General features: G+C 42.0%; 2 protein-coding genes across 3 annotated transcripts in view; both read right to left on the bottom strand.

The window, feature by feature from the left end:
- The window catches only part of dync1h1 (dynein, cytoplasmic 1, heavy chain 1), a 28270-nt gene extending 9316 nt beyond the window's left edge, over positions 1–18954 (bottom strand). For both annotated transcript variants that reach the window (XM_068580374.1, XM_068580375.1), the window contains exons 1-51: positions 18568–18954; positions 17174–17261; positions 16736–16909; positions 16332–16587; positions 16061–16247; positions 15697–15968; positions 15337–15564; positions 14519–15172; positions 13940–14362; positions 13660–13839; positions 13406–13555; positions 13119–13265; positions 12764–12904; positions 12383–12559; positions 11983–12093; positions 11731–11850; positions 11378–11617; positions 11035–11190; positions 10806–10919; positions 10601–10711; positions 10290–10499; positions 10028–10174; positions 9765–9931; positions 9512–9685; positions 9000–9354; positions 8678–8872; positions 8310–8592; positions 8114–8214; positions 7775–7934; positions 7295–7535; positions 6938–7121; positions 6613–6825; positions 6203–6441; positions 5921–6077; positions 5598–5822; positions 5247–5477; positions 4976–5116; positions 4579–4812; positions 4141–4347; positions 3877–3998; positions 3583–3748; positions 3282–3445; positions 2912–3041; positions 2647–2780; positions 2092–2206; positions 1843–2004; positions 1495–1709; positions 1198–1402; positions 946–1119; positions 678–797; positions 462–582 (exon numbers count right to left, since the gene is read on the bottom strand). In XM_068580374.1, the coding sequence (XP_068436475.1) occupies positions 462–582; positions 678–797; positions 946–1119; positions 1198–1402; positions 1495–1709; positions 1843–2004; positions 2092–2206; positions 2647–2780; positions 2912–3041; positions 3282–3445; positions 3583–3748; positions 3877–3998; positions 4141–4347; positions 4579–4812; positions 4976–5116; positions 5247–5477; positions 5598–5822; positions 5921–6077; positions 6203–6441; positions 6613–6825; positions 6938–7121; positions 7295–7535; positions 7775–7934; positions 8114–8214; positions 8310–8592; positions 8678–8872; positions 9000–9354; positions 9512–9685; positions 9765–9931; positions 10028–10174; positions 10290–10499; positions 10601–10711; positions 10806–10919; positions 11035–11190; positions 11378–11617; positions 11731–11850; positions 11983–12093; positions 12383–12559; positions 12764–12904; positions 13119–13265; positions 13406–13555; positions 13660–13839; positions 13940–14362; positions 14519–15172; positions 15337–15564; positions 15697–15968; positions 16061–16247; positions 16332–16587; positions 16736–16909; positions 17174–17261; positions 18568–18817 (9871 nt within the window). In that variant the 5' untranslated portion in view covers positions 18818–18954. The remainder of the gene's footprint in view (positions 1–461; positions 583–677; positions 798–945; positions 1120–1197; positions 1403–1494; positions 1710–1842; positions 2005–2091; positions 2207–2646; positions 2781–2911; positions 3042–3281; positions 3446–3582; positions 3749–3876; positions 3999–4140; positions 4348–4578; positions 4813–4975; positions 5117–5246; positions 5478–5597; positions 5823–5920; positions 6078–6202; positions 6442–6612; positions 6826–6937; positions 7122–7294; positions 7536–7774; positions 7935–8113; positions 8215–8309; positions 8593–8677; positions 8873–8999; positions 9355–9511; positions 9686–9764; positions 9932–10027; positions 10175–10289; positions 10500–10600; positions 10712–10805; positions 10920–11034; positions 11191–11377; positions 11618–11730; positions 11851–11982; positions 12094–12382; positions 12560–12763; positions 12905–13118; positions 13266–13405; positions 13556–13659; positions 13840–13939; positions 14363–14518; positions 15173–15336; positions 15565–15696; positions 15969–16060; positions 16248–16331; positions 16588–16735; positions 16910–17173; positions 17262–18567) is intronic.
- Positions 18955–19937: 983 nt separating this feature from the next.
- On the bottom strand, positions 19938–24021 carry tmem30b (transmembrane protein 30B). The gene is made up of 8 exons (XM_068580683.1): positions 23897–24021; positions 23463–23663; positions 23084–23191; positions 22869–22976; positions 22536–22623; positions 22315–22452; positions 21834–22040; positions 19938–20539 (listed from the first exon to the last, which is right to left on the bottom strand). The coding sequence occupies exons 2-8, from the start codon at positions 23652–23654 to the stop codon at positions 20361–20363; spliced, it is 1020 nt and encodes a 339-aa protein (XP_068436784.1). The 5' UTR covers positions 23655–23663; positions 23897–24021; the 3' UTR covers positions 19938–20360.
- Positions 24022–24083: the final 62 nt, after the last annotated feature.

Here is a 24083-nt window from a genome sequence, read left to right as displayed (position 1 = left end):
ATGTCAGTGCTCCAGGAATGAGTCCAAAAACCTGGAAATAAGTTTGCAGGTTTGAAATAAGGTCTGTGGTTAACACACGCGCAAGAGATTTTAAGGTTTTGGTGTTACGGTATAAAGTGGAATATTGACGCTTTAAAAATAACGGCGTTGCTAACAAACGACTAAGGAATATTAAACATCACGCAGAGGACTAGTCTGCCTTCAGCTTAGTGGTGATAATGTGAAGTCTTGTGACTGTGGTGTAGTTCGTTTTTAACCTAACTTTAAGCTTTTTAATGAGGGAACTAGAGCAAAGCTAAGTAAAACAGTAGTATGGTACGTATTATAGAGAATTTATATAGTTCTACTGTTATGTAAACAGTACTACAATCCATCCTTGAAGCACAAGACTACAGTACGTGTTCTGTGACAACAGATCAAACGCACTATAAAGACAGCTGTAAGTAAATATACCACTGTACCATTCTGAGCCTCAATAACAGCAGGCTCCACTTGGTCCAAGTCCTCTTTGACACTCAGTTGTTTGTCCTTGATCACCTCCTGCTGCTTGTACACAGATTCCTGGATCTCCTGGCTCATCACCTGGAATCACAATAACAAAATAGTTTAGTCTGATTCAATCTATTGTGTTTTTCTTTTCTTTAAGTGATCTAAGAGCGAAATTTCTTCCCGTGTACCTTTTTCTTTTCCGCTTCCTGCTGGTCTTTGACCATCTTCTTCAGCTTGTCATTGGCAGCAGCGTTCTTTGCCTCCAACTCTTGGCTCTTGATTCTCAGATCACGACGAAGCTCCTCCACCTTGATGAGAAGGCACACGTACAAGCGGAGAGTCAGACAAGAGCAGCAGTTGACAAGCAGAAAAATACAACACCGGCCTTTTCAGGATTTGAGAATTAGGTGGCAAAAATGGGCACATAAAAAGGATTAAAATTCAGAGTTACTTTACCTGATCTACAGTCTCTTTGATTTTGCGGAGACCAACGTTGAGGTGCATCTGCTGCTCCTCCAACTCACTACGCTTCTCGTTGAACAGGTTGGCATACTGGTTGATAAAGTCCAGGTAGTGGCGAGGAGTGATGGCCATTGTGTGACCACCTCGCTTAGCCAGACGGTTGTTAGCCTGTGTACACAAAAACAGATGAAGTATACCACACAATCATCTCATTCACCACAAGTGCAATCTTGGAAACATTCCTACCTGGTGAAGGGTCTGGTGTACAAACACACAGCCATTGACAATAGCCTCGCGGTGAGATGGTGGCTGGGGCAGTTTGTCATAGACGGCGGGCATGTAGTCTGGCACCTTGTAATTTGGTTTCTCCAGATCCATCTTGCTGGTGAACTCCTTACCGACCTGATAAAGAGCCTCTGTGGACCAGTCTCCAAACCAATTCAGCACGCACCTAATTAAAAAAAAAACGTTGTGTTGTAATTTTAACATTATAATGGTGGTGTTAATAAATTCATGGTTAGTGTTCAGCAAGTGTCTCTGTACCTATTGAAGAGGGCAGGAGATGTGGCAGCTCTGTCCTTCAGGCCCTCTGATGAAGGGTTCATGGTGAAAACAACATGGAGGTTCCTGATAACCTGGCTGGTGAACCATTTATACAGCTCCTCGTGTGTGTCAAGCATCAGGCCTTCTTTCTGGGCTCCCTCCTTACATTGAGTCATCAAGGTGGCATACTCATCTCCCTCGAACAGCCCAGGAACCTAAAAAGATCAAGCAATGTTTCCATATCAGGAACTAGAAAATTATGTGAGCACAACCCAAATTGATATTTCATCTTAGAAATCTAAAGCTGGGGTTGTCATCGGTTATGATGGCAGCAAGTGGTAAACATACCTCTCCGTTGGCCAGCAGTGTGTTCATTCTCTCAAGGAAACCAGAATCCAACACGTTGGACTCATCCATGATGAAGGCAATCTTCTCGTTCTTGCAACCTGACCGACGCAGCACTGTACGCAGGTCCTCATCAAAGTCCTCTCCAGTATATTTCCTGTGTACCTGAAAACACACATGCAGAAATCAAATTAAATATAGACATGAAGATATTCGGAGCCATGTCAATACAACTGTATGTGCTGTACCAACCTTGATCTGGTAAACACTAAGTCCATTCATCCAGGCTACAAAGCGAGACAGAGTAGTCTTTCCTGCTCCACTCACACCGATCAACAGGAGATGGCCCTGAGGCTGACGGAAGATCCTGGTGGAGGAAATACAATGTTAAGATGACGTTCAAATTTCCTTCTAAAAAACCCCCGCATAGGTTCAAACTATCTATTTTTGCCCATTACGTCCATGACACCGCATCCTAACTGGTAGCGATAACTTTTCGTTGAATGCCCTGTTTTCATTCATTTCTGTCACTAGCTTTGAAAACACAGCAATGGGTGAGGAATGGCAAATGTATGAAGATGAAATGAGGAGTTATTGATGCAATTGAAGTTGTTACGCCTCCAGTCTGATCTTGAATGCATAGCTGATAGGTACATGGTTTGTTTACATGACTCAACGTAACGTTTGCCGTGCATGGTATGTAGAATATTTGATGAACCCCCTTCACCAACATAATGATTTCAGATATGGTATATTTCTCGACTAACACCAGATGAGAAGTCAATCACTTCAGACGCTGTTACTCACCGGTCAATTCTGAGAACGTGGTCAAGCACCTCATTGAAGAGCACCAGAGGGACGTCCAGCTCCTCTTCATAGAACACCTTCAGACGGGCCTTCACATAGTCCCTCAACTCCTCCTGCTCCACTGGGATGTAGTCCTGCGTCCACAAACAAGCAGTTAGATGTCCATTTGAACTGAGTTAATTAAGACATGAGGTCAGTTCTCAAAATGTCAGCATCATTACCGAAGCAGGAATATCACAGCATAGTCAACCCGTTTCTGGTTTACCTTGGAGAGCCAGTTGCTGTAGAGGATAGGCCGGTTAAGACCCTTCTCCTTATCAATGTTGGGGAAGTGTTTGAGAGCAACCACGTCGATGTTTTCATCTGTCCACCTTCTTTCTTCATCATCGACAAGTCTGGAAAAAGGTTTAAGATTATGATTATCTTGAAAATTAGCAAATGATCATCCTTTAAATACCTTTGCATTTCTTAGGTAGCAGTTTATCAGATTAATCAGACCATATTCAGACATGCCCATATAAATATACTCTACACTATACTGTTCACATCTAACAAATGTACTGTGAATCCCTTCAAACACTATCAGAATAGATAAGAATTTCCTATTCTTCAGCCTCTCAAAAATTTGCACTCACCTGTCCTGGAAGAGACGGAGAGCTTCATGGGCCCAGATGCGAATGAGCCCCTCCACAGGCAAAGTCTCAAGTGGCCGCAGGGCCTCGAAGATACCCCTCACCCAGCGGGTCATCTCTCTGGGAGAGTAGATGTAGTGAGGTTGTGTGTCCTGGGTGAATCGCTCCTGAGAGGATAAAAGGATAGAATAAAGACACAAAATTACTGAAATGTGATCGGTAAAACATTGTATTTATTTTTTTTGACCACCAGTTTACTTATGACATTATAACTATTTATTATATTTATTTAGGGATCTCCTACCTGAGACATGGTGTAGAATTCAACCATAGCAGCAGTAAGCGGCTCAGCATAGGTACGCAGAGACGGGATGAGGCGCAGCATGGCACGGTTGAAGGTTCCATAAATCTGAGTTAGAGAGGCTGGGCCTGGATAGTCCACATACACCACAGGAACATGACGCAGGAACCTGGAGACGGCACACATGACCACTGTTAGAGCTTGTCATTGGCAATGTTACTTTTTATAAGAAGTATTATTTCATTAGTTTTTCTGTTAATCATTGTATAAACTATATAATCATTCTGGTTACCGTACCTGTGTGTGAGAGGCTTTCTGCCAGGGTCAGTGGGAGGATTACAGGCTCCAACAAACTGGATTCTCTCCAATTTGACCCAAGTCTGGTCTGAGGTGCGGTAAAAGCCTCCATGTTCCACCATCTGCAAAGAAAAACACCACAGGGGAGCCTTTAACATACACAAAAGGGACACCACATTTTATTCTGCAACGATTTCAGTTTGCAAACCTGCAAAATGCAACAAGGGAGAATAAAAATAGCAGTTCGTAAACAATGAATCATACCTGTCTGATGAAAGAGATGACTCTCTGTGTGCCATACTTGTCCATGTCTGGAAGATTGATCTCATCACAGAACAACACCAGCCACTTGCCCAGCTGGACCGGGGCGAGGACCACACCGTTGGGGGTACGACGATACTCGCAGTAATGATCAAAGGTCTTCAGCAGCAGCTCTGGGGTGGTGGCACTGGAGAAGTTCAGACCCACAACCTGGCAGAGAATAGGCGGAACATTTGGAAATTACAAAATATTCTCCTAATTTTACACTCCAACATACATAAATATCATTATTTTAAAAAGGATATGCAAGAGCTTTCTGGTGAAATGAACAGCGATGTAAAAGTGTTACATCACGTCATCATTTTAACTGATTTCATCAGTAACAAGCTCAGATTAAACCGATTTTAAAGATATATAATTCATATTTATCCAGTCTCTCACCTCCATATCAGGCAAGGCTCTGAGGGCGCTGAACAAGGTCATAGTCTTTCCAGAGCCGGGAGGTCCACACAGTACCAGGGGTTTGTGCTCTGCCAGCCATGTGTAAAGCAGAGCCTCGTGACGAACAGTGTCCAGTGTGGGAACCACGACATCCGGGGACGCCACTTTGTGAGTCTCCACCTCAATCTGGGGCACCTTGCCCTGCCAGGACTGCCACTCACCAGAGATACACACCTGCACAAAACAAAAAAAATTATGTAATGGTCTTTCTAAAATTACAAGACTGCTGTAGTTTTGGTTTGCTTATATTGTCTTGCAGGAATAAAAAATCAAACATTTTCTTTGAGATTTACTCAAGAGAAGAACCAATATCTGTATGAACAGAAAGAGTATGTACCTCATAGTCAATGATGGGGACATTGGGAGCAGAGGGGAGTGGTACAGTGGTGATGCGACGGATATATTCTCCGAGCTCAGCCCTCATCTTCAATCGTCCGTCACCAGAAAAGGACCACAACACGGCGTAGATCAAATACCTCTGGATAGAGAAAATACGACAAAATGTATCAGTTGAAGAAAATGTTTATGCTTTTGCAGTGATTATGTTATTATAACAATAACATATTTTTGCTTCTTTTAGTTATATGGAGAGCAGAAAGCAGAATTACCTGCATGTATCTCTCCAACTGTTCAATGGGCATGGGGAAGTCAGGATGATTGTTGTTGTAGAGCGCCACATTACGGCAGGCCTGGTGCAACATTGAGAACAGAGAACCCATGCAGCGCAGGCGAGTGAAGTCCATGATGTGCTCCATCTTGGAGGCATGCTCTAAGGCTTTGATCACCAGGCCTGTAGAGGTGAAGTAAGGCTGCAGGACAGCTGCAGCATCACGCTGAATCTAGTGTAGAACATGCAACATTACATCAGTAAATAAGAAAAATCATACAATATTCTTCTTGAATGAATGCTGCCATTTTCCTTTTTTGAAAAAGGGTCATGCTTTTAGTTTTTTTTTCACCTGCAACATTGGTGATGCGGTCTCCTCCTCGTCTTCTGTGCCCTTCCTTTGGCGATGAGCTTCATCCTCTCCCTCGTCTAATGGAATGCTGCGAATGCGAGCCAGGAAGCGGTTGAAGATCATGTCGGTGCTAAGGACATCCTCACTGAACCAGACCATACCACAGCGAGACACAGTGGCCAGGGTGGCATACTTCAGGTTCTGTACTTCAAACATTACACGCACCTTGAGAGAGAGGGAAAAAAATGCTGGTCAATACAGGATGCTTGCACCAGTTTAGACTATAATAAAAATAGAAAACGTTTCAAGATTTGTGCCCTTACATTTGGTGGTAAGCTGAGACGCTCGCCATTGGGGAGGGTGAGCAGCTTGTTGTCATCCAGTACAGAGTTGAGATTTTCAACCCACTCAGGGTCAACATCACCATCAAAGATGATCCACTGACGCTTTTGCAGTTCACCTCGAACATTGTCAATGATTCTGAAATCGAAGGGGAAAATATTTTACACAAGGTATTTTTTTTTTTTTAAAGTCCTATTTACCAAGCTAGATATGAGCCAAGTTAATTTATACCGTTTTACAATAAAATGTGTGACAGAACTCACTTTCTGAGGATATGTGTGAACAGGCCATCGGTCCATTCACGGGTGTTGGGGTCCAGGGTTCCATACAGGTGGTCCTTGCTGATGGCCTTAGGGTCAATGATGTGGGCTACGCCCTCAACTCCCTCCAGCCTCTCGAGAGCCTTCAGCAGCACCCTCCATGCCATGGACTTCCCACTACCGGAGGGTCCCACCATCATCAAACCGTGGTTGATTTGTGTGATCTGGAACAGCTGGAGCACCTGGAAGAGGATGAATAAAAAAAAGTTTCAGAAAAAACTGACTGCTGTCATGCAGGGATCTGGACCTAGCTCTAATGGGGTCTTCTGTCTCTCAGAGATGGCAGGGCTGTATAACTTATTATTTGCAGGCACATTCAAGAAGATATATGTTGACAAAATGTAACTACATACCTTCTCCACCCACATGCTGCCCACATCGTCACCATCTCCATAGGTGAGGTACATCTCCGCGCAGACTTTCTTCAGCTCCTCCCTCAGAGCAGTCATTTCTCCACGCATGTACTGGACTCCAGGGAAGACATCTGACAGCAGGCTGAACAGAAGAGGGATGTCCTCCGCCACCAGCTTAGGAACCATGGTCTCGCACACACTCTGGATCAGAATCTACAGTAACAAGACAAACATTTTAGCCTCTTAACTTTCTAGCTGAATGATAAAAACAAATTTACCATATTGACAAAACAGAAACTTCACTTAAAATGTGTAATATCTATACCTCCTGTTCGGGAAGGTTCTCAGCGATTTCATTCTCATCAACCACCTCTCCACGCTCGAGCTTCTCCCTTTTGATCCTCTGGATGCGCTCACGCTTGACATTTCCAGCACTGATCAGCACACTCTTGAGAGCTCGGAGGCCAAAGTCGTAGTGACTCTGGGATGACAGCTGTTCATCACACAACCTGAAATTTTAATAATAACTTTATTTATTAAATAGTACCTTTTAAAACAAAGTAATGAAGTGCTTCATAAAAAAAAATTAAAAGCAAATAAGATGTAATTAGAGATCATGGTAGGAATTTAGAAACGGGAAGACCTGCCAAGTTCTCTCAATCTATGTTCATTCAGTACATACTTGAAGAAAGGCACAATCTTCTTGGCGAGGATCTCGGCAGTGCGGAAACCTTGAGAGTAGAGCATGACCTGAGCGATAAGCTGACGGTCGGGCTTGGTCATGGCCAAACTGCGGAACAGCTTCTTCAGATTGTCAGGCAGGTTGGATCGGCCAGCGTAGCCAGGGTTCATGGTGATGAAGATGGCCATGTCTGGGCTCACCTTCACCTGCTTGTTCAGGAGCTCTGTGGTGACTGGCACACCTGAGGGGTGACAGATGTGCATTTAGAATGCAGTTCTTGTTAAATTTTTTACAATATGCTGATACACTGCGTTGCTGTCCCAATATAAATTTCTCTCATTTGAGTACGAAGAAAGAAATGTTATTTAATCTTTCTTGGCAATACGTGCTCATACTACTGAAAGTAATCAGGACAGTCTCTTTCAAAGGACAAACTCTTTTCATCACACAAATCAAAGTTTCCACAAATTGTATACATACTCTTGTCTCTGTTGGAGTTGCTGTGCTCCCTCAAGGCCACCTGGATATACTGGACCTGCTGGGAGACAGCAGAAAGCATTCTCTCCTCCAGACGATTGAACTCGTCGAAGCAGCCCCATGCTCCCACCTGGCACAGACCTACAAAGATTCGACCCATGGCCTAAAAAAAGAAAAATGGCAATTAGGACATAAGTTTAATGAACAGTATAATACAGAAAAATCCTTATAATTATCACATGATGTGCAAATAGTTCATTGATCTCTCAATGCGTGTCGTTATTGTCTTGTCTATAAAAAAAAAAAAGCCGAAGATCGAATAATGTGGGTGCAGTTATGTACCTGGAAGTCAAATGTCTCATCACAGTTGAAGACTAGGACAAAGCGGCCCAGTTGGTGACCAAGAGCTTTCACTGACTCAGTCTTTCCTGTGCCAGCAGGACCTAGATAGAGGACAAACATAACGAAGTTGAACGTTTTTTTTAATATCTTTAATATCTTATAAATTCTAATGGGTAAAAAAAAAAAGCTTCTGTACCAAATGGTGAGCCTCCAAGGCGGGCCTCCAGAGCCTGAGTCATGGTGAGATAACAGCGATCTGTGAGAGGGGTCTGGACGAGCTTGTCCTGGACACCCAGGTACTCAAAGCCATAGTTGAACTTGGCATTGGCCATCTGAATAGACAGCTGTTGCAGGACATCGGTCTGCTTGGGGTCAAAATAGAAGCGCATCTGGCTGAGCCACTCAAAGGACTTGGGGTTGTCGATCTTGTTCTTGATCAGAGTCCTCGTCACATCCCGTTGGTGCACCAACTCGGTGATCTGAAAGAGAGCAGAAGAGGGAGTTCAGACACATTTTTCAGTTGACAACATTGTTTAAAACATATTTAAGAAAATGGCCTCTAACCAGATGCTCAAGTTTCCTCCTGCGGAGTGGAGGCTGCTCCATCAGAACGGTGTCGGCCAACACGTTGAGGGTGGCCTGTACATTTGACAGCACTACCTCCATGAGATTAAGGTCCCCACCAGTAGAGATGCTGGTCAAGGCAAACTCAATGTTCTCAGACCAGGCAATTTGAGTGGACAGGACCACCAGCTGAGCCTGTGAAGAGAGGAAACCGATTAAGTGAAATTACATTAACACATAGCGTGATTTCCAATATGTTGAATAACTGAAGCCTGATTTCCATTATGTTGAACAACTGTGTGAAGATAAAATGTATACCAACCTGATAATTATCAATCCAGGTGATGTACTGGCTCAGGTCAACGGCTGTGCCCTTGTTGAAGGATATGACCTCTGTTACGGACTCAGCTAAGAGTTTGGCCAGCGTCACCCTCATCTCCTTCTCCACTAGCGTCAGCCACTCATTGATTTTGGGGTGATCTGTAATGGAGACCGGTGTCTTGTAGACAATTTCTTCACCCTCACGGGAGCAGATTCCCAGCACCACAGTGCTATCTTCGTTGAGCAGGATGCTAGAAACACCAGCAAACATCTTCTTGAAGTGCTTCTGCAGTTTGGGCACATTCTTGCTGTTTCCGATGATTTCAAGCAGGTCCTCGTCTCCCACAAAGTAGAACCTGGGGAAAAAAGTTAAATGGATCAATTAAGGATAGTTAATAAATAAATGTATGAATAAATTAAATTGATTCCAAATGCTTAAAAATAAAACGTTCAGGGTAATGTCGCGTTAAAATGCACATTGACAACAATGTGCATCCACTATCTTTGTCTTACCTGGGGAATGAAGATCTCTCCCTCTCCAGGTATTCTCCGAGGGCTTTCTGGATTTTTCCCAGAAGGTCAGCTAGTCGCTCCAGTGACCTCTGCACACCTTGTATGCTTAACACGTCCATCACTAAAGGAGACTTTGTCACCTTCTTCATCAGTGCCAAGAACTCTGTGCTGATACTGTGGAAAAAACAAAGACATATTAGTCAATTATCATTGAAATAAATCATTTTAAATTAAAAAAGGGTACTTCTTTTACCTCTGGAATCTTTGGGTTTCTACAGGGAGCAGATGTTTGATGTCAGCACTGCCGGTGAAGATGCCTTCCAGATAGACCCAGCGACGCTGAACATCAATCCAAACGTCAAACAGAGCCATGATGCGATTCAGCTTGTCCTCCCAGCTCAGGGCATCTTCTTCAAACACCTGGGAGGAAAAAAAGTAGAAGAGCACGTTGTTGATGCAGTGAAAAACACTTTAACAAGAATTGTCTAAATGTAATAGTAAAGTAATTCTGTTGACCTTGTAGTATGGAGACAACTTCATGGCAGACACGCTGTTTATGTGTTCTTTGACCTTGTTGAAGAGGTCGTCCCAGCCTCTTATGAGACGACACTTGTTCTGATAGTTCACCAGGTCGAGCTCATATGAGTTCCACACCTCACGGATCTGAGGATGAAAAAACACAAAATAATTAGGAGTAGGACTACAAACCACAGTCATTTATAATCATAAACCTATGAGCATCACATATCTACATCTCTTTAGGGCCCTCTCTCTTCACCTGTTTGAGGAACTCCTCTAAAGCCATCTCTCCTTGGGCTACAAGGAGAACGTCCTTCACCACCATCTCATTCTTCTGCAGATCCACATCCCAAATGAGTCCCAGGGTCAGCTCTGACGGGACCCAGTTTACATGCAAACGCTTCATCAGTTGCTTCCAGTGGCGGTCCTTCAGAGCCTCCGATTTCAGCTCAATCACCAACATGTTAACCTGGTGAGAAAAGGAATAAGTAGAGAATTTAATAACTATTTTTTCACAATTTCTTGAAAGTCAAAATGTGTGCTTAGTGGGGAAATAAATATTTGCATTACCTTCAGGTATCCTTTAAGCAGCCTCTGGATAAACTCGTAGGAAGCGTACTGTCTCAGTCTTGCTTGGAAGTTCTTCAGCTGGTTCAGAAGACCATCCAGAGTCTGACGAAGCTACAAAACACAAAAAGAATACTTATAGTCTCAGTACTTCTTAAATAAACAGCAGATATTCAATGATCTGAACAATTATTGTGGATTTCTTTACCTTACGAGGCTGTACAGACACCCACGGCTGCTCTTTCATCTGGTCGATCTGCTCCCAGACCTTTGACAGCTCAGACCAAACTTCCTTTAGGTCATGTAGCTCCTCTAGTGCCACCTATAAGTCGCCACAAAGAAAGAAAAAAAGTCAAAAGAAAAAGTTTAGCCTGCCTGTTACTTCGTCTTTGATTGGTGTTTTAAAATGATTTTATGTGAATGTTTGCTGGCATTACCTGCACCCTCTCTTCACTGCCACTGAGCAGGCCCGTATCTGTGAGCTCCAGGGCTTCTTTGGCTCGGGCACACTTCTCCCTCTCAACCTTCAGACGGCCAAAGTTGCCCTCGTAGATAGTCAGAGACTGAAGAGCCTCCTCTGGACGTAGGTTACCCTGGTGAAACACATCAGTTAAACATTAAAAAGCTAATTCAAATGTATATTTTTCTAAATGTGATGAAGTATTTCAGTCACAACCGCCAATGCTTCAACAGTTGCAGTTTGTACGAAAAGTACAAAATAGGGTTGATTGCATGGTGTATTGTATTTTAAATGTAATATGATTATCTATTAGCTCTTACAGCAACTGGTTTGGTCTTCTCCCAGTCATTGAGCAAGTCAGTAGTGCGGTTTTCCACAGCTTTGTCCTCCTGGACGATCTTCAACTGCAGGTTGGCCACCTGCTGCTGGATAGCAGTATCCTTGCGCTTCATAATGTCACTGAAGGCACCCCATTCACCTTCGATGTTGTCGATGTAGAGCCAAGATGGAGGGAACTGGAATCTCTGCTTCTCTAACAAACGCTGTCCATTACGGAACAACTACAAGTGAAAGTAGGGAGAATTTGATGAGAACCCAAACTATATATTTCTTGCAGCATGCAATAATACAAAGAAGTAATAGGAAAGGCCACTGAACGTCTTTGAGGACTTACATCCACATTTTTCTCAAACTGTTTTATCTTGCGCTTCAAGGTCTGGACGTAAGTTATGAAGTTGACAGCATCTGAGGTGCTAGCTGTGTCCACAGAATGCTGCTCCAGTTCTTGACGGGACTTTTGAGGAAACAGAAAAATAAAAGATTATTAGAAAAGAAAATCGATTTCAGAGAATGATACTTCGTGTTTCTTGGTAATATATTTTACTAACCTGGTCAAAAGACATTTTATATGCATATTTTATGTTACCTTGGAGATCTGCGAATGGAAGTCCTGCATGTTCTGGCCAAGCATCTGGCCAAATTTGCTGAGCACCTCTTTGTGCCAGGAGTCGTACTTCAAGTTCACCTTGGACTGAACCTGTTAGCAGGAACAAAAAAAACAAAACATTTAATAAAATGCCAATTGACATACAAAATGATTATCTTTGTGACATTGTATAAGAGAATTGCATGAAACACATTTACACAAATAAGGGGGTTGATGTAAATACGGACATCATGCTTCTTTATATGATTGGAAACATTAGGTTTAAAACGTTTGTTTTTATAAGACTGTCTCACGTAACAGACTCTTAACATTTCCTAAGTTATTGTTGCTAAAGAAATAATTTTAAAATGAAGCATCTTTAACAGTCAATCATTATTACCTTGCCGTAGTCGATGACCACAGGTCCAAATTCTTTACGCGTCTCTGCGTTATCAAAGGTTCCACGTGCTTTGCGGATCTGGACCAGCAAGGCCTGCCACTTGGTGAGGTCCTCACCCAGACGATTGTAGATGTTCTCAGCTTGCATGTCCCACAAGCACTGGTACTGCAGCCACACCTGGACAGAGGTGGCAAAGAAAAGATAAGGATAATCACAAACTAATATACATGACAGTCTATATTATGCAGAAAGTACTAGTTTACAACTAGGAAACAGATATTTTGGCGTTTCATTTCTTTTAAGCCGTTCCTCAAACAAACAAAGTAACCAACTATCAGAAGGAAACCTTAAGTGTGATAACACACGGGAAAGGTCTCTTACCTTGACATACTGCTCCACCTCATTGACAATGTCTTCAACTGCATTATAGGCCTCCTCTAACGCTGCGGGACCATCTGGCATCCTCGTCAGGGCATTTCTGTAGAACTTCTCCTCCTCTGACAGCTCGTAGTGGACTCCCACCTGGTGGGAAAGCACAAGTGCAATAAGATTCCTATGTCCTTCCATATATAATATTTGAACTCAAATAAAATGTATTGTACTTTGGCAGAATAATGTAGTTTAATGTGGCTTGTCAATCTGAAGTTTACATACTACAGACAATTAGGCATTTTTAACATGACTTTCTGCAGCGGGAATCACAGCCCTACTACTCAAACCATTCAAACATCTCTACCTGGTATCTCTGGCTCTGAATCCTGGGAAGAGAAAGGATGACCATCTTCCAGGCAAACATCTCCTGGTAGAGCTTGTAGCGACAGTCTTCAATCGGTGGGTTCAGGTAGATCACCTGGTTAGTAATCCTCAACTCGTGGACAACATTCTGGGAATAGAAAATAACATAATTGTGTGTTATAATAGTGAGCAGTGACCAGGAATCCAAGGTTTCCCCCCCCAAAAAAACAGAATCAATCATCTATCAAAACAAAACATGACATAAGGTAACAGAGTCGCAATTGGTACCTTGATCCTGGGCTCCCCTCCAGGTTTGTGGCTCAATTGTGGAGTCTCTGTGTCCATATCGACATCCGCTTTGTCTTCTATCTGGCCACGGAGCACCTGGGTCCAGGCCTTAAGGCCAGCCTGCAGACGAACTCCCAGGATACGTTCAATCTATGAAAAAGATAAAGTTTAAAGTATTTCCATTGTGATTCAAAACAGTCCCAATCTAACTGAACAAAAAGAACAAATAATCCTTGTATTCTTTTAGTGCCAACCTCAATGTCGAGCTTGTTGACCCAGATGGGCAGGTTGGAATAGGAGTGGAGATTGAGGTCATCCACAGCCTTCTGGACTCGGTTAAGGATGTCCGAGAAGGTCTTGTTCTCGAACATGCAAGTCTCTAAAGAGCGGACCTCAAGATCAATTTTCTCCTCAATCAGTAAGAGGTCGTCCACCTGAAAACAAACCACAGAAAAAACAACATTAGAATTAATATTTGGGGCAGCTGAGGAGAGTCTGTACTGATATATGTAACCATCTTAGAGTGACACTGACCTTTTCCTGGAAGTTGAAGACTGTCTCAGCCAGCCTCTGAACATAGGGATCCAGCTTGTAGGATTCCCAGACCAGAGTTATGCCTTCAGTAACAAGTGCCTGAACCTCTTTCTTGAGCCCAGCCACCAGCAGGCAGATGGAGAACCTCTCCTCCACCTTCTCACAAGTGCGCTCATAGGTGCGCACGCTCTCGATCAAAGAGATGGCAAATGGGTACAGCTGGTTAGCTTGGTGGGCTTTGTTGACGATGGCCAAAGGAACACGAAAGCTCAACCACTTGAGGTTGCGGACCTCTTTGGACAAGGTGATGATCTCAGGGAGGAAGTTGACTTTAAGCTTGAGCATGTTTCCTGTACGTCCACGGGCACGAGTACTCTCAATTGTGAAGATGCGGCCAGACACGCCAAGGTTACGCTGCTGCACCTGATTTACAAAACAAAGGAGTGACACATATTAAAAAACAGAAGATGAGTGGACAAAACAAGGAAAACAGCACTGTCAGTAGCAAAAACTTTAACATTTAGTCAAATATTTGAGAAAGATGCTACATTATATTATTGTCTATGATCAGCTTCATACCTTGCGAGCCCAGTCATCGAATATCTCTTGAGTATTGAGCTTAGCCCTGAAGCTATCTCCATCCTGCTTCAGCTTCAACCCTTCCACATGGTTCTCCCACCCTTTTCCCAGAACATCCTCAACTCTCTTCATATAGGCAGTCAGCTGACGGTCAATCTGCTTGGCCCAGATGATGGAGCCAGACACAGGCGGCAGGTCTCGAACATGGCTCATCTTACAGGCCTGGCTCTGAGGGTACTGCACTTTGAATTTATCATGGAGTGACTCAATGTCATCTTTGACACGCTGGATGAGCTGCGTCTGGTACTCCCGGATGGCACCACGGATGTGGGGGCGCACAAAGAGAGCATTGAAGCGGGAGAAGATGCGGAACATCTCATTGGCGTTCTTGGCGGTTCCCAGCTGATCACGCAGGCGAGCAGTGATTCGGGTCTCAACGCGGTCGATACGTTCATCATAACGCTTCATTGCTGCTTCCCAGGCTTCCATGCCTTCCTTAGACACGTCCAGACCATCGACCTCTTTAACATTCTCATAAGCCAGGTTAACCTCCTCGATGGCATTGGCATCAGCAGCATCAAAGAGAACTCCAGCTACCTTCAAATCTTGAGGCTCAACTGTCTCTCCAGGGGCATGTTGTGGCACGGCAGAAACCTGGGGACAGAAATGTAAAAGAAAATCTTAATGAAATGTGGACATAACCAAATGTTATTCGTATGTTGTCATGCTCTACAGGAAAACAGTATTCAAATTGACATGGAACAAGTAAATGAGGGTCACTTCAAGAGTGGCCATTACAGATGCTGATGGTATTTTACCTGAGGCCTCAGCACACGGACAATGACAGCCCTCAACTGCTCGTGCTGCCGTCTAAAACGTCTCATGTGATCCAGACGTGATTGGAGCTTTCTGTGAGCTGGGCTCAGACGCCACACCATCTTCAGGTTTTCCTCTCTCTTTCTCTTCACAATGTCTCTCAAAAGAACCTGCAATTTCTCATACTCATCCTCCCAGGTCTGGAACACCTCGAAGCATGCCACCATTACCTGCACGCAGAAGTTAAAATGACATTTATAAAGATGTTGAAAGTTTTGAGTAGCTAAAGTAAGACTACTTCTGGGGGGGAGATATATATTACAACAGGTTTTAGTTTATGCTGGAGACCCAGCCACACCAACCTTTTCAAATTCCTCATAGGCGACATGCATGAGCTTTCTGGTGCCCAACACTTTGAGGAGCTGGGAGCTCAAGTCCCTAGAGATGGCCTCCACGAGACGCAGTGCTCTCTGGATTGGGTACTTGGTGTTCCTTATCTTTTTTAAGTGAGTGAAAATGGCCATTAGAGCCTGGCGGATCTTATCAAGCTCTGAAGCAGAGAGCAGGTCATTGAGAGGGAAGTCCTTCATCAGAGGATTGTAGTCATTGACGGTTTCCACAGCCTGTTTAAGACCTATAAGAAGCATAAAAATAATAAACAATTAAATCACACTGTATTTAATTAATGCCAGTAAAGAAAAACTGTCTGAACTGGTTGTCACTCACCAGTGTCTGTATCAAAGCTGACAGTGGCATGGAAACGTTTTCCGTGTTTAAGTATGTCCAGAGTAAGCAGAACCTCAGGGCTCTCTCTCTTCTCCTGGATCCTGTTGAGAGCTCTTTCCAGATTCAGCCAGAAACTGATCTCTTGCAGGGCTGTGCCTGAAGCTGGGTCACGATCAAGCTTTGTCACCTGATAAAAGGGTGGTTGGAGGAGAAGTTTAAGAGAAAACATTTATATATTTATGATGTAAAATTGTATAGGAAAGCCTCTTACCTTTTGGATCTCCCTGATCCAACGGTTGACCCCAGATTGCAGCTGGTTAAGAAAGGTTGGGTCCTCCACTTTGTCACCAAAGTCAGTGACCTTTGGCTTCTCCCCACGCTCATAGAACTGCTTGGCGATGTTTGAGATGTTGGGGTGGATGAGCAGGGTGATCTCAGGAATCTCAATGTTCTGCTGCAGATGGAGTAGACCCATCTCCAGCTCAGCAATCTTTTTCTCCACTGAGGGAGCCATCTTATCCCCATCTCTAGAAAGGTAGGACAGAGGTGATAGTGCACATTCATTTTTCATCATTGTTAAATTAATCCTCATTTTGGAGTACATGATTCAGTTTTTTAGATATTTCTTTAAAAATAAAAATATAAGCCATATTTTAGACTTATTTTAAAGATTACCTGTCTGCCTTGCCAGACTCACGGATGTAGGACTTGAAGAAAGGAGCAACAGCATTGCTGATGAAAGAGTGGAGTGTCTCATAGGGAGAATCCTCACTCAAAGTCAGAACTCGAACTTGGGTCGAAATGGGCTTGTCAGCATCAATCACGATCGCCCTCTTGATGAACGCTAAGCTGCAGAGGGGGAAAAAGAAGTTATCAGTTAACACACAGGGCCAAATCTTAAACTAGACTCTTTTTTTTTAATGTTTTTGTGCATTTTGTGTCTAGTTCAATAAAATAATGTAGAAACATTTCCTTACATAATTAATTGAAAAATAATTGTTTTATAGAAAGTAATAGTTATATTATAACCTGTTATGTTCAACAACATTATTGCAAATTGCAACCTATTCATATCAAACGGTCCCAATTCAGTGCATTAGATGCATCACTTACCTGTTGGACTTTATCCCATAATGTATGTCAGTGCTGATATTATAAGTGATGCATTCCTTCTCCTCTTCCCCTTCATCCCCAACATCCTCTGTGTGAAGAAAAGATCAAATGTAAGTCTCATCTGAACAAGCAAAATATTCTAATAATCTTGGTCAATGGTAAAAAAAGAAAGAAAAAAAAAGTAATTTTGCACATTGTAATCAAGTTAAAATCAATACATCATTCACCAAGCAGGAAGGATTGATTGTTTAGGGCCAACAACATAACTTTGCTTCGAATGGTAAAAATAAATTATTTGGATGGCAGACAGTAGTATAGTTAGTATAGTTAGGAGACAGTATACTAACTAAGCCATGTTACATTAGGATGACAGTGCAATCTGACATGCATCCGTCTATGTTCCCACCCTTCTTTACGAGTGAGGTCATTGCTTGTAGGAAAGGAAACTGCACCCTCTGCATTACAGCATCAGTAATGTTGGTGCAAGAAAATGGAAACCAAAACCTACAGGCTCAGAGTCAGTGACTGGGCATGTGCAGTACCAAGAGATCAAGGTTTAGCACTCATAAAACATTAGGGCGGGTTAATGGAGGGCGAGCTAAGGATTAATTCCCCTGGGGAAAACAGAAGATCTTGTGTTCATGGACACAAGCTGGTTCACGTGATAAAACCCCAAGATGCACACAACATGACTTGCAGTTCTTACAAAGGATTCATTATCTTTGAATTTTAGATGGTTTTGGTTCTTTTAAAAAAATAATCAAAACCTGTGTTATTAATGTCACAGTCACTTGACAACTATAATTTGCATGTAGTTCGCACAACTTACATTTCAACATTAACAAAAAAAGGTAACGTACATTCATTCCACATTACAAAAACATATTCATTAACTGAGACTTAAATTAACCAGTATCGCGCCTTACAATGATAACGTGAGCCAACATTGAACACACACACACACACACACACACACACACACACACACACACACACACACACACACACACACACACACACACAAATAGGCTCGATTATCTCTACCCCACCCATTGTGGCGGAGCTGCATTACAATTTAACAATGTTATAGATGAAGAACAATCAACCTACTTTAATGTCAGACTCCGGGTCCAGAGAAGACATCAGAGAAGACATCTATATATCTATATCTATATTGAAATAGATAGACCTACCAATGTGCCTTATAAAGAGACAGCTGTACCAATTTCTCCACAGCTGGAACTGGTAGTTAAACTTTATGTTTGATAAAACCAAGATGATTCATCCATCAAAAGTACCAGACGCGTTAATGTGACGTTAACGCATCACTGGACAACCGTTAGTTCGGTTTTTAAAATCAGCTCGCTGACCGCTAAATATAACGTCAACGTTACCTTTGAGTGTGGTTCTCTCGACCAGGATGGTGTGAACTTGGGGATCGGACAGAAATTTTTTCATCTGCTCCACGGCGCTCTTCTCCTCCAGGGCGGTTTCCAGGGTGGCCGGGGCCTCGCCGCCATCTTCCAGGAGCAGCGGTACCAATTTCCTCATATGCTTCTGCAGCACCGAAGTATCAGCGACCGTCTGAACGGCCGACACCTCCATGGTGCCGGAGTTTTCCTCCGTCCCCCCACCGTCGGACATCGTTTGAAGCGGGCAACAACGCCCGGTAGCGGCGTGAGAGTGAACAAAGAAACGACGCTTGAGTTGTGTTGTTAGCAGTGGTGTCAACCGAGCTGGTCAGACGCTAACTGCTGCTGTCAAACTGCCGCACCCGTGGCCGTCGGGTTTATTTGCGCAATGCATTGTGGTACTTATGGTTCAAGGGTTTGTGATTCCGATGGAATATACATGACGGAACTACTATACCCACAATGCAGTTGAATGAATCAATTCTTTTAGTTTTATTTTTCGTCGTGTATCTTGTGACAGATAGGGGAGAAAGGGAGTGACCTCCGATGATGCAGCTATAAATCAGAGCTACAAGACGTTTTTTACAAAACAGTTGGTGTAAGCAAAGTTATCAACATTTAAAAATGGAATTACTAATTCCGTGATGATACATAGTTGGATGTGAAATCAAGATTAGTATTAGTATTAGTATAGTATTACTTATTCATTGATTCATTTTTTTCAGACTCCTGCTTTCACGGTCCGTGTACATTTTTATCGTTTGTTTTCTCGTTTAGTTGAAAAAACGTAAAGTAAGGCAGGTAACCGGAAATACGAGTCTGTCAATATAAAAGCAACAGAAGGGTTGTATGCAAGTAATATAGTTTAATCAGTCATTTTTGTGTTGAGTAGTTTTCCACTAAATTGTGCAGTTTCTTGAGTGAACGCAGAGCAGAGGCCTGGATGAGTGTTTTCCTTTTTTCAGTAGATGGCTGTATTTAATCCATTTACTTGTATTTACCTGTGTCTTTATTAATCGGCTTGCTACTTGAGTTCGGTTTTCTTTTGCTATTCAGATGGACAAAACATGGTATTTCTGTATTTTCGACTAAACCATAAAACAAACGACCAGAACGTACACGGACCTATTACGGATGCACTACTCATGTGTTAATCTTTTTTTTTTTTTAAAAGATCAAATTCTCTATATTTTTTTATACAGCATGTTTTTTACAACATTGCCATGTTATGTTAAAAATTAACAAATTATGGCAATGTTACCTATAGAAACAAAATGTTATAATACAGACAGAGAGGCATAGTTTTGATGTTTTATTAAATAAATATCAACATGAAGTAAAGTGTCTAAAACCACAGTATGAATAAAACATGAGCTTGCTGTACAGCAGATCCCTGAGTTAATATGAATCATATTTTACAGCATTATTTCCAAGCTAAAAAACTACTCATCGCAAACTACACAGCTTAGTGAGCTCCCACAATCAAGTATAAATCATTGTCTAGTATCGTATGGCTTATCAAGTAGTCTATGGCTTGACATTATTACTGACCTAAATCGAGGAGATAGCTCATTTTGTGATGATGCATAACACACAGTTAAGAGACCGCTCTTACAGCTGTTTCATTAGCAATCAACAGTGACTTTGCTATGTTTTTGCACCAAGGAGAGCCTAATTTCCGAGATGTTGTACTCCTATTGTAAATCATCTTATTTTGCAGATATTGGAAAAAAACGTGTTAATAATATACATAATCCACTAGCAGAGTCAATGACTCAGTCTTCTTCGGGAAACTTGAATTTTGCATAGACAATGAGCATGACTATGGACATGATGATGCACATTGAACCAATCACAAGGTAGGCAATGCCCAGGAAGTTATTCTTGCCACCCATCCAGGACACATTGCTGAACACCACCTTCTTTCTTCCATTAAAGCTCAGAACAGGATAGTCTGGAGGACAAAAAGTTAAGGACATACAGCAAAAATGGATATGCATAAAAAGTGATCTTGTGCCAGTATGTTCACTAGCATTCAATGTACAAAACTACATTAAGATACTGTATTAAACAGCCAGCGGTTTTGCATGTTTTACCTATTTACAACTCATAGTAAAATCCGTTTGAAAGGATTTATTTAAGAGCATTGGCCTCCATTCATTTATGCAATATTAATATATCAGATAACAACTTTATTGAACTGCATAATACATCTTAGTGACATTATTTCCATTGACGTATTGCAGTGTAGATTTTCCAAAGCAATCAGTTTTTAAACTGCATTACCACTCAATGATAATGTAACTCTAAAATGTAAACTGTAGTCCACTCTGATAGATTAAACAACTGAACTAAAAGGTCAATATTTTATGAATAGATTTCCAATGTGTACAGAAGGCAATGGCTCTCTGAAACAGTAAGAAAATGTCAAACACAAATATATTGTGCTGAGAATGTACGTGTAGTTAATTGAGTTAAACTTGGAAACAATAATACAGAATCTAAATGTTTTTTAAATGTCTGAAGCCTATGCAAAAATACCTCAAAGATCATTTGCCTCGCAGATTTACGTAAATCGAAAAATTTGCTTATTTTTTTCTGAGCTCAAGAAACTTCTTAGTCATTGTGATCACTCTGCTCAGGTGTTGTGTTCACTCTGCTCAGGTAAAAACAGAGCCACACCCAACAGGTTAAACAAGTTAGTCTAATCTGCTGTTGCCGTAACGTAACTCAAAACATGCGGCCAATACAATGGCTGATCCTTTTATGTAGGTATGAAGCTTCGTAGCTTCAATGACCATGTACAGTCTCACATACATGGAATTTAATGCCGGTTTCTGCTTTTCATAAGTAGTACATATATATTATTGTGTAAAGCTCTCAAATAATAAGGTTCATTATCCAGATGCCATTTTTGAACAAGTAAAAAAAGTGTCCACTTCCACATTACTCCTGCAGCTTATCACCCATTGCTGTATAATTTTTCTCTAAATTGAATAGCTTCACCAAATTGGCAACTTTCTTGCCAGCAGGCAAGGTGAGAGGACATCAATTGGATGGTTTATGTATAAATGAGAATGAGTCAAGTTTTTGGGAATATTTTCAATGATACTTTGGCTGTTGTCTTGTGTTGTAGCTATACAGTGATTGTTTGTGTGATGGAAAGAAAAGATTACGGTGACCACTGTAATCTTTTGGCACTTTTGTTAAAATCAAACCAGAATCTGTAACTTGTACAAAAAGGATACTGTAGTGAATTTCAAGGGAGTAGTTTCCAGCTGGCAGACCCTGCTTATATTCACCCTGAGCGATTCGTCGATAGAGCTTTCTGAAATCTGGCAGAGCCGCCCTCCTCATCCACACCAGGAAATCTTGATTGATGAAGCCGTTATTATTCTTGTCTGTGGGGTCCAATTCGTAAGCAGGTTTGGGCCAAAATGGAGGCTTCACCGTATCTGGAAGTTAAAGTTTTAATCAGCTAATATGATTCATCAAAATTCACATTATTCAAAATATGACCCCCATACCGCCTTAAACGACCCCATGTTTACTGCATTAAACTAAATTTCTCCTTTCATCCAAAATGCAACTCCTTTCCCACTCCCTAAAATCTTATTGACAACACAATTAGTTTGGAGTCAACTGGAAACCCCTCATTACAAAACAATTCATATGCACCATAGCCCTCCTCAAACAGGACAGACCAGTTACAGCGAAGTAAGTTTCTACCTTTGAATGCGTCCTTAAGAGGTGTGACACTGGGGTTTCGGTATTTGACATTGTAATCTGTCCACCAAGCAATCCCTTTGCCATCGAAGGGCACCAGCTTCTTTGTCCCATTGATGATCTGACTCAGCACGAAGGTGTCTATTAAAAAAGGCAATAATTAATACTTACATAACAATGCAACTAATCTTAATTCCAGATAAATTTTAAATGTCCTTACGTACCATTAAACATGCTGTTTGCTATTGACCCACATGGTACAATTGGTGTGTTATTGTCAGTGTCATAGGGTGAACAGCTGTCACTAGGACTCTTCAAGAGAGACAAAGAAAAGTGTTTTAAATACTCAAATAAATAATCTGACATCGTTGTTTGTATTACAGATTGATAGGGGAATTAAGTAATGAACTAATGGAACTTTAGGTTCTGTACATTGTTCCCAAAATGTATACAGATGCAAATATAAACTGCACCCACATGTTTGACCAAGGTGAATCTCGATTTAGTTTTTCCTATGGAAGTTAAAACCAGAGCATGTTTTTCTTATGGTAACTTACCTCAAAGTAGTCCAAGTCTCCAGACAGCTGAGCATCATCTTTGGATGCACCGTACCTTCTGTAGTTCTGGAAGTAGTTGGACAAACCATAATAAAAGAACACGGGTCCCTGTGGAGGAAAACAGAACAAAGTCAGGGGTCAGTGGCAGGAGGAAAGTTCAACTTCATTACTATTTGTATGCGTGTGAACATGACTGTGGAAAGCTGCAATGTAACCTCGATTAGACTGTCAATGTTGAAGTCCAGCTGGCATACACAATTCGTTCTATCTGTGTCGGTGCACTTGAAGCATGCTGAGGTTGTTTCTGACCCAGTGTAGTCCATCTGTGTAGGAAAGAACAAGAAAGGCTATCAATTATTGTCTCCATCAGTGTCAAAGACACCACACCTCTTTATACTCAGTCCAATATTGCATACGAGTGGCAAGTCTGCAAGCAGATAGCAGTGTACAGTTTTGGACTGTATGACATTTATTTCATCTCAACACTGAAAACAGAGATTTAAAAAAAAAATATTGATTTAAGATTTGTTCACTTCAATCCAGTTTACTGTGTCTCCTTCTCGCTCTTTTTTTTTTTTTTAAATACAGTCATACCTCTAAAACCTGGATGCTCCGTGAAGTGACAAAGAGAGCAACGCCAATGCCAATGAATGCTAGGCCTATGAGGACAAATCCTGGGATGACAATGCCAGCTGAAAGCATTGGCTGCCATGCCGGAAGCCTCTGCTGGGTGAAGGCAGTGTTGTCAGGCCGATTGGCCAACAGTTGCTTCTCTTCCTTCACCATTGTTTTTTTCTGTTGGATAGATTCTTAATCAGATCACCAGTTTGTACGTGACAATAGTATATTTTATCTTAAAGTGTACAATAGCCATATCAAACATTGATAAACAAACAAACAAACAACACTCAGATTAGCCGAGAGCAGACTGACTCTCCGTAGCGTAGACTTTAAAACTAACTGGTAAAGTGAAAGGTTAAAGTGTTGCACAAAAATATATATTCAAGATTTGGATGTTAGTTACTTACACACAGTCGGCTCAAAATGGAGAATAAAGGAGTCAACAAAACGTCGGTATGCTTCCCCGAGTACTAGGCGCGACAGAGACGCTCACCTTTACCTGTCCAACCCCACCTTGCCTGCCCATCCCGTTCTTCTTCCAGACTGACGTCAGCTTGGTGTGCAGACGCAAAACGGGTTTGTTTGTCGTTTCTC

The sequence above is a fragment of the Clinocottus analis genome, unplaced genomic scaffold (assembly GCF_023055335.1).
Source record: "Clinocottus analis isolate CAN_PGR_092001 unplaced genomic scaffold, fCliAna1.0.p SCAF_17, whole genome shotgun sequence".
Classification (NCBI taxonomy): domain Eukaryota; kingdom Metazoa; phylum Chordata; class Actinopteri; order Perciformes; family Cottidae; genus Clinocottus; species Clinocottus analis.
This window is presented reverse-complemented; position numbering and strand designations above follow the sequence as displayed.